This window comes from Salvelinus namaycush, chromosome 19, assembly GCF_016432855.1.
Source record: "Salvelinus namaycush isolate Seneca chromosome 19, SaNama_1.0, whole genome shotgun sequence".
Classification (NCBI taxonomy): Eukaryota; Metazoa; Chordata; class Actinopteri; order Salmoniformes; family Salmonidae; genus Salvelinus; species Salvelinus namaycush.
The window spans coordinates 13,767,409-13,776,268 of record NC_052325.1 but is presented as its reverse complement, the minus strand read 5'-3'; the positions used below and the strand labels follow the sequence as shown (position 1 = coordinate 13,776,268).

Sequence of the window (8,860 nt, the reverse complement as noted above, 5' to 3'; positions counted from 1 at the left end):
CTATAGTAGCTAGCTACTTTGCTTGATAGCTTTCTATCTATCCTCTTACTATTTTTTTGTTTGTTGATGAAGTGGTTTTAAACCGGTGCAAAAATGAGTATATCAGTAACTCGAACATTTAATAAGCAAAATGAAACCAACAAAGGTTTTACACAACAGCGGGTACACGACTATCTATATGGTGAGTTAGCTAACGTTAGCTAGGTAAGTTAGCTGGTTTGCAATAATTATCTAGACAGTTTGCAACCGAACATGAACTGTTTTTGTTGTGGATGTTGCATTACAGACCCCGTATATACTGTGTCCGGGGAAATGGACCATGCAAGGGCCAGCTTCAAGGCACATGCATCCGTGGACCGGGTGGTAAGTTAATCAACGTTAGCTAGCTAGCATAGCAACCTCGACCTAAACCCTTACTTTCAAATGACCTTTCATGTGATTACAGATTCACAATCAATGCTTATCGCTCTCTTCATTCGTCAGTAATGTCACATGTGTCCATGACTCTAATGCAATACCTAATAGGACTTTTCCTGACCTCTGGTTCCCATGACAGTTTTTCATATCGTGCATAACTGCAAGGATTTATTTTGAGAAGAAATTCAATTCACACCTGGTGAAATAATGTTAATATTATTAACCCAATAATTTGACAGTAACCCTGTAACCCAAATTACGGTCACCGTAACAGCCCTAACCCTGTGAAAGACCTCTCTCCATGTCCCCCTGCTCAGAGGAAGGTTCCAGAGTATGGGTCCATGTTCAGTCACCTACCTCACCACCCTCGTTACACCTTGCGTCTGGACACCACTGACCCTGTGCCCACTTTTATTGACCGCCGCTGGCGAGGGTACACAGAGCAGCGCAGAGAGGCAGTTCAGCAGCTGGCAAGGTAACACACACACAGACACACACATGCTATCCCTACAGTAAATACATATTTGGATACTGAAGTAGATAGATTCAAGTTAAATTCATACACTATATATACAAATGAATGTGGACACCCCTTCATATTAGTGGATTCGGCTATTTCAGCCACACCCGTTGCTGACAGGTGTATAAAATTGAGCACACAGCCATGCGATCTCCATAGACAAACATTGGCAGTAGAATGGCCTTACTGAAGAGCTCAGTGACTTTTAACGTGGCACCGTCATAGGATGCCACCTTTCCAAAAAGTCTGTTCGTGAAATTTCTGCCCTGCTAGAGCTGCCCCGGTCAACTGTAAGTGTTGTTATTGTGAATTGTAAACGTGTAGGAACAACAACAGCTCAGCCGCAAAGTGGTAGGTCACACAAACTCACAGAATGGGACTGCCGAGTACTGAAGCGCGTAGCGCGTAAAATCGCCTCGGCTGCAACACTCACTACCGAGTTCCAAACTGCCTCTGGAAGCAACGTCAGCACAATAACTTTTCGTCGGGAGCTTCATGAAATAGGTGTCCATGGCCGAGCAGCCGCACACAAGCCTAAGGTCACCATACACAATGCCAAGCATCAGCTGTAGTGGTGTAAATCTTGCTGCCGTTGGACTATGGAGCAGTAGAAACGCATTCTCTGGAGTGGTGAATCACGCTTCACCATCTGGCAGTCCAACAGACGAATCTGGGTTTGGCGGATGCCAGGAGAACGCTACCTGCCCCAATGCATAGTGGCAACTGTAAAGTTTGGTGGAGGACTAATAATGGTTGCGGGCTGTTTTTCATGGTTTGGGCTAGGCACCTTAGTTCCAGTGAAGGGAAACCTGAACACTGCAGCATACAATGATAGACAATTCTGTGCTTCCAACTTTGCGGCAACAGTTTGGGGAAGGCCCTTTCCTGTTTCAGCATGACAATGCCACCGTGCAAAAAGCATGGTCCATACAGAAATGGTTTGTTGAGATCGGTGTGGAAGAACATTACTGGCCTGCACAGAGCTCTGACCTCAACCCCATCAAACACCTTTGGGATGAATTGGAATGCCGACTGCGAGCCAGGCCTAATCGCCCAACATCAGTACCCAACCTCACTAATGCTCTCGTGGCTGAATGAAAGCAAGTCACTGCAGCAATGTTCCAACAACTGTTATAGCAGCAAAGAAGGGATCAACTCCATATTAATGCCCATGATTTTTGAATTAGATGTTTAAGAGCAGGTGTCCACATACTTTTGGTAATGTACTGTATTTCATATACTTGATTTACTTGATTATTAAGGCATATGTTTGTCTTTTTGTTCTTTGTTAGGGTCATTCCTGGTGCTCAGTTTCAGGTCAGAGGGCACAAAGACAGCAGCGTTTCAGGCATTGATCGTTGGAAGTTTTTCAAGTGGTGAGAGAGAGCACATACCCGTAATGCGGCAGCAGGACATTGTGGGATCAAGGGTTAAAGAATGAATGGTGTCAGAGAGGACACCAGGGCCTGAAGGAAGACTCAGGCATCAAGTCATGACAGCATCAGAGGTCATTTGTATCATGAGAGTCAAATTACACAACCGTCATTATCCTCACTGTAGCACCAACGGCATGGTCACTGGATAGAATGTCAGCAGACCAACGTGTTATCTTTCTCTGTAAAAAATAGAACCAATTAAAACCAGTAGTTATGATTTTTGTATCAGTTCAGGTGGATTTGACTCTGTTTGAGTGTGTAGTGTTGAAGCCTTATCCCATAATAAAGTAAAACATTGATTGTTTCTGATTTATGTTTTTTGTATTCCTTTCCCTCCCTCAGCCCCCTGATCCCCTTTGCACAGCAGGTTCCCCCCGATGTGGTCTTTGCATTGCCCAAGTAAGTCATGCTGCCAAAGTCCCCTGAAAAATGCTGTAAACATATTAGGAACCCCTCTCTTCTCTATCACTCTCTCTCCCTTCCTCCCTCCACTCAGAGCTAACCCATACTCTACAGTGGAGGGGGGTAGTGAGCAGCTGCCCACTCCATTCCAGCGCACCATGGGAGTGCAGACTGACTACAGGGACAGTGAGGCCCAGACGGACCCCTACACCCCCGAATACGTGGTACGGCCCGGGACGGCCCCCCCAGAGCTGTTGACACTGGCCACACTGACATGGGGTACATACGAGCTTCAGAGACCCTACCGCTTCACCTCCTGTTGCACCTCTACAATACTTATACTGCAGGACAGGCCATTCTGACCCATCCTCACACATGTTCCAACACTACACAACTCCCTTTACCCTAGCCTCATCACCTTGACTCCTCTGACCCTATCTCTCTCCCTCTACCCCCACAGGTCGTGGTCTTCCGGCGGGACTGGCGGAGGTGGAGATGATTGAGCGAACCAGGGTGAAGCGGGCATGGGAGGCCACCCTGCCCCCCATGGACGACCTGAGTCAACTGGACAAGAGGAAGAGGATGATGGATGAGATGGAGAGGAAGGAGTGGGCCTTCAGGGAGGACGAGATCCAGAAGTGAGGGAACGAGAGAATAAAGGAAGGAGTGCACCACACAAGCAGCTTCAACTACTCTACCATCTTTTTTTTATTCTTTCCCTCCTGCCCTTGTCCACCCATCCCTGCTCTCCCTCCCCTTGCCCCACTGTCATTCTACCCCAGGCTGCAGGAGGCTCGTCTGGCCCTGCTGATGGGTCTACTGAGGCAGAGGGAGGAGGTTCAGCAAGAGGCCACGGTGGACAGGCTGGACCTCAAGTACTCCCAGCACCAGAGAGACAAGGAGAGCAAGCTGAGCAAGATACGCAATGACTACATCATCTGTAAGACAATGGGTGTTTCTCAATATGCATTCTACCGTGCTCCACACTCTCGTGCTCCTAGTGCATTCTCCGACGACTTTCTTTTGAGTACTTGTGAGGATGAGAGTGTGGAGAATGTATAAAACATTACATTTGAGGAGCACACGCACTCCCCCTACTGTATTAACTCACGCTGCACCTCCCCATTCACTGAACTTTCTTCCAGCCACGACAATGGCAACAATAGACAAAGCAAGATATACACAAAGCAAACGTTTTACTTCGTAATTATCAGCTAGATATGTACATCGTAATAATCTAGCTAGCCAGCTAGTTAAACAGGCAAAAAGAACCTAAAACTAATGTTATGTGGGTAGCTACCAATTCTTCGTGGCTAGCTAGCTATCCAGTTAGCCCTATTGACTTAATATGGACTTGGGACTTACTCATTCACTTAACCGTCTTCCAGCTAGGACAATGGCAATGGAGACAAAACAAGATATACTCAAAGAGTAGTAGCTAGCCAGTTAGCCCTATTGACTTATTATGGGTTTGTGATCTACGGTACGTAGGCAGGTAAACATGCCAAAATTAACACAGCATGTATTTATTAACGTATCAAGATAAAATATTGTAGTCAGGCAACATATGAGATGTGAATAGGCAACATTTCATTCTGAAGTTGAAGTGTATTTTCTCTCGCTTCAGCTCAAATAATGGCTACCAGTGTTGTCAATACATTTTGCGTAATTTTTTACGTGGTTGTGTCATATTTCTTTGTATACTTTCCTTTGAAGCCTGCATCGTTGCATGCTTAAAAATATGTACAAACGGAGTACGCATTCGAGAAGTGCCCTCCCTGCTCCGTTTAGCATACTTTGATTTGGACTCATATTCCAACCCTCTCTTGGTCCAATTTGTGTGCCCGGAGGACGGTAGAATGCATTTTGAGGAACACCCAATGTCTGACTTTTGTCTAAGGCAATGATGCATAGAAATTCTGCGTATATTTACATTTTGCATGTCATAAATCACTGTGATATACTCTGATAAGTGTTCAAACGCCTCTAACCTTCCCTTTAACTTTGATTTAATACGATGAGAACAGTAGGGCTTAAAGATTAACTGTCTCTCTATCGTTCTCCTTCTATTCCACTCTTTCTCCCTCTCTCCTTCCCCCTTTCTCTCTCTCTTTTCCCTCCCTCTCTCTCCTCTCTCAGCAATGAGGAAGCTGACGGCAAAAAGAAAGAATGTGGAGGGAAAGCTAAAGCGCCGTGACATCATCAAGGACTACTCCAACTACTCATCTCAGACGTACGCCCCTCTGTCCCGCATCGGCCTGTTCCCTGACCGCCACTCCCAATGCAACATGGTCAAGAGCCGCTACCTTGATACCTACGAAGGTTTGAGTGTGCTGATCTAGGATCAGTTTGATATTTCAAGATCATTATGAATAAGATTACATGGACATGGGGGACCTGATCTTAGGTCAGCACTCCTACTCTGAGAAAAATGAATACAGGCCCTGAATCTCAACGTGATGGTGTTTTAATAATGCCAGATCATCAAAATGGCTAAGATAGAAGGTAGTGAGCTCTCTTCCTATCTGTCAATCACAGGTCTGCTGGAGCTGGAGGCGGGACTTCCGGTCTCAGTGACAGAGCCATGTATCAAAGCCCCCGTACCCAAAGTCAGCAAGGGCTTCGTCAAACGCTCTGCACGCAGAGAGATGGAGCTCATGAAGACACACCAGGTCACAAACACAAACACACACACACACACACACACACACACACACACACACACACACACACACACACACTCTCAAAAGATGTATAATACTATTTTTGTCCCTCCATTTGCAGGCTCTGAAGGAGGAGAAGACTCGTGTGGAGGAGAAGAAGACCCTGCGCTTCCTCTTTAAGACAGAGAAATCTGTTCCTCGACCACAGACCCCAGTGGTGGACGAGCCCCCTGAGGTACAGTACAGTCTGTCTCAACACACCGTCTGGAGATGTACACTATCCCCCCTCACTCACTATGTGGTCTGTAGCACATCTCTTCATTCTCTCTTCACCCTGTCATTCTGGTGTTTTTCCAGGGGGACGAGGAGAGAGAGTTGGCTGTCATCTACTTGCAGAAGCTGCTGAGGGGAAGAAGCATTCAGAACCAGGTGTGTTTTTATGAAGAGAATGATAAGCTCTATGATAAACCAACCTTTCTCTGTGTGTGTCTGATGTTATGGGATGCCATCTCTGTGCGCTGCTGTCTATCTGTATGTGTGTGTGTCAGATGTTTGAGGGGAAGGAGAAGCGTCTAGAGCTGATCCAGGAGCTGAGAACCACTCATGCCCTGCAGAGAGAGGAGCAGGAGCTCCAGAGAGCAGACACACAGCTCACACTGGCTCTGCAGAGACAGAGAGAGCAACACACACACAAGGTGAGAGAGAAAACACACACACAGACAGGTACAGACACCTCTTCCTCCCCCATCCCTCACTCTCCCATCTTTCTGTCCCAGGCATCCTTAGTGGAGGGTTACCATGCAGGTGTGGCAGGGGCGGAGCTTGTGGACATGCTGGACTTCCTATCGAAGGAGCTGATTCGCCTACAGGAGGAACGCAGGATCCATGCCTTCACCTTATTGGCCGAGAGAGACAGGCGCCTCCGAGAGGCCGAGGAGAGTGGGCGGAGACAGATGGAAGAGAGGAGACGTAGAGAGGAGGATGAGATCTTCAAACAGGTGTCTGTCTGTCTGCGTGTATGTGTGCATGTGTCTGCCTGCATGCGCACGCCCGTGTGTCTGTCGTGTGTGTGTGTGTAATGCCTGTACTGTCCTGTAGGTGATGAGGGTTCATCAGGAGACAGTAGATCTGTACCTGGAGGACATCATCCTGGGGACTCTGGACCAGACAGCAGACCAACAGGCCAGACAGGAGATACGCAGAGTGGCAGAGGAGGTCAACAACATCGCCTACGCCATGGAGGAGACGTACGACACACACACACACACACACCAGGGTTTCCGTTAGCCGGTAATAGCTGGCTTTTGGCCTATAAAAACATAGAAAAGCTGATAACTAAAATTGTCCCTAGCCAATTGTCCAGAAGAATAATAAAAAATACCATTGTGATATAATGCTTTTTAGCCTATTCATTGATGGAAATACCAGTCAATGTAAATACATTTGACTGGTCATACTTAGCGGTCTATAGGTCAATTTGCGTAATTTAGTGGAATTAAATTGGCGTGTATAGGCTACAGTATATTTGTTGTGTATCTTATTTATCATACGAATACAGCGTACACATACAGAGCCTTTGAGCTGAAAATCTGTCAGACAGCACGAGAGCTGCTGTGTCAGCATCTCAAATGACAACGGAAGGCAAGCTTCATCAGCGCTTCACACACCACCTTGCAGTGAGCTGGAGGCAGTATACTATGCATTTTGGAAATGTACTTAATTTTTTGAAACCTGAACTTTTTAATAGATATTATGAGGCATGTCTTACCTTGCTTCAAAGTACCCTGTTAGATCTCTCTTTCTACATTTCTAACGGATATTTTAATCTCTGTCACATGAAACAACTCGCATGTGCGGTGCTCTTTAGACAACAGTGTTTTCCAGCTAATTGCATTATGGAATGAACATTCACACGTAGCCTACTGCCTTGTGCACATCGCTTATAATATGAAGAAATAATAGTTTATCAACATTTTAAGCTAAACATTCTGATCTGTTGCATTAGGCTCATTGCTTTTTATTGTAGTCTGTTTGAATAGGCTATTTCTTTCTCCACAAGCTGACCAATAGAATATGTAAACCTTTCTACTCTGGGGATATTAGATTGACAGGCTGGTGATGTTGCTGTTGGTTACTGGTCTTGTTGATGAGGAAAAGTAAATGTGGACAGTTATTCTAACATCTTCAAAGTGCACATCAGAATTCAGTAAGAAGGACGCACATTGTTGCATCCTCGACTTGCATGTTCTGTTAATATGAATTACTATAATCTAAATGTGATTTCTGTCATTCTGAGCGCTGTGGGTGGACACCCTAATCAGGTTATGCACCCACTGCATATGGGTCCGGCAGATTTCTCAATTGTCCGGCGCCACATTTTCCTATCTGAAACCCTGACACACACGCCATCTAACATACCATCCATACACACTGTATCTCTGTATCTTTGTATTGCACAATGTAAAAGCTGTCCCCTTGTGTGTGTGTGTGTGTGTGTGTGTAGTCGGAGCAGCCTGCAGTCAGAGGAGATCGTAGCAGAGCTGGTGTACAGCTTCCTGATCCCTGAGGTGCAGAAGATCAACGTCAGAGACAGAGGTAGGCCGTTTATTCCCAAAGCACCCAGTACCATCACATGCTGATAATACATGATAGCGTAGTAACACAATAATAATTACATAATAATCCTTTAGTCTCTTCTGTCTTTCTCTCTATCTCTTCATCTACCTTTCTCTCTGTCTCTCCTTCCTTTCCTCTCTCTCTTTCTCTCTCTCTCTCTCCCTCCCCTTCCTTCCTCCAGTGCGTCAGAGCCAGCGCAGGCACCTCCAGGCGGCTCACCAGATCATCCACGGGGATGAAGAGAGCTCCGTGGCCCCTCCTGGCTCCCCTGGGGCCCAGCGCCCCCCCTCGCCCTCGGACAGGGCCTCCAGCCAGCTCCTGGAGGAGATGCTAATCCATGTGGAGCAGGAGCTGGAGGGAGCAGGCAGGGGAGAGGAGGAACGCAGGGAGGTGGGAGAGGCACAGCAGAAAATAACCATCTGAGAATAGATTCATTTCTCAACAGTAGAGAAAACACTTAGTGTTTCTTCAAGCAATGCATCTCCAAAGAGTTCAGTGTCATGCTTTTGCTAAAATAAAACTGTATTTCATTATCATTGTGTTTGGCTTGTTCTTACGTGCTGTGCTTGATAAAGTGAGTTGATAAGAATTTTGAAAAAGCTGAGTCTAAGATATTTTTTCATGGGTCATTGGGTCAGAAGTTGACTAGATCAAATATATGTATTGTATGGGTCATGTTACTAAAGGCTCTTACTACAGGCTACTGTCTACAAAACATGTCGTCCCATGAGTATAGTGTGGGGGAGGCTGTGGTTGTCATAAACCCCACCTATTTCTACAATGTATCTTCTTAAAATGTGAAACCT

The 8,860-nt window shown here is 46.0% G+C and overlaps 1 protein-coding gene across 1 annotated transcript; it reads left to right on the top strand.

Annotated features, from left to right (window-relative positions):
- Positions 1-312: 312 nt before the first annotated feature.
- On the top strand, positions 313-8,539 carry cfap91 (cilia and flagella associated protein 91). Its single transcript, XM_039014215.1, has 16 exons — positions 313-363; positions 735-892; positions 2,230-2,313; positions 2,716-2,772; positions 2,870-3,054; positions 3,236-3,413; positions 3,558-3,715; positions 4,915-5,097; positions 5,314-5,447; positions 5,560-5,673; positions 5,796-5,867; positions 5,987-6,133; positions 6,215-6,436; positions 6,537-6,685; positions 7,942-8,033; positions 8,236-8,539. The coding sequence occupies exons 1-16, from the start codon at positions 313-315 to the stop codon at positions 8,475-8,477; spliced, it is 2,226 nt and encodes a 741-aa protein (XP_038870143.1). The 3' UTR covers positions 8,478-8,539.
- Positions 8,540-8,860: the final 321 nt, after the last annotated feature.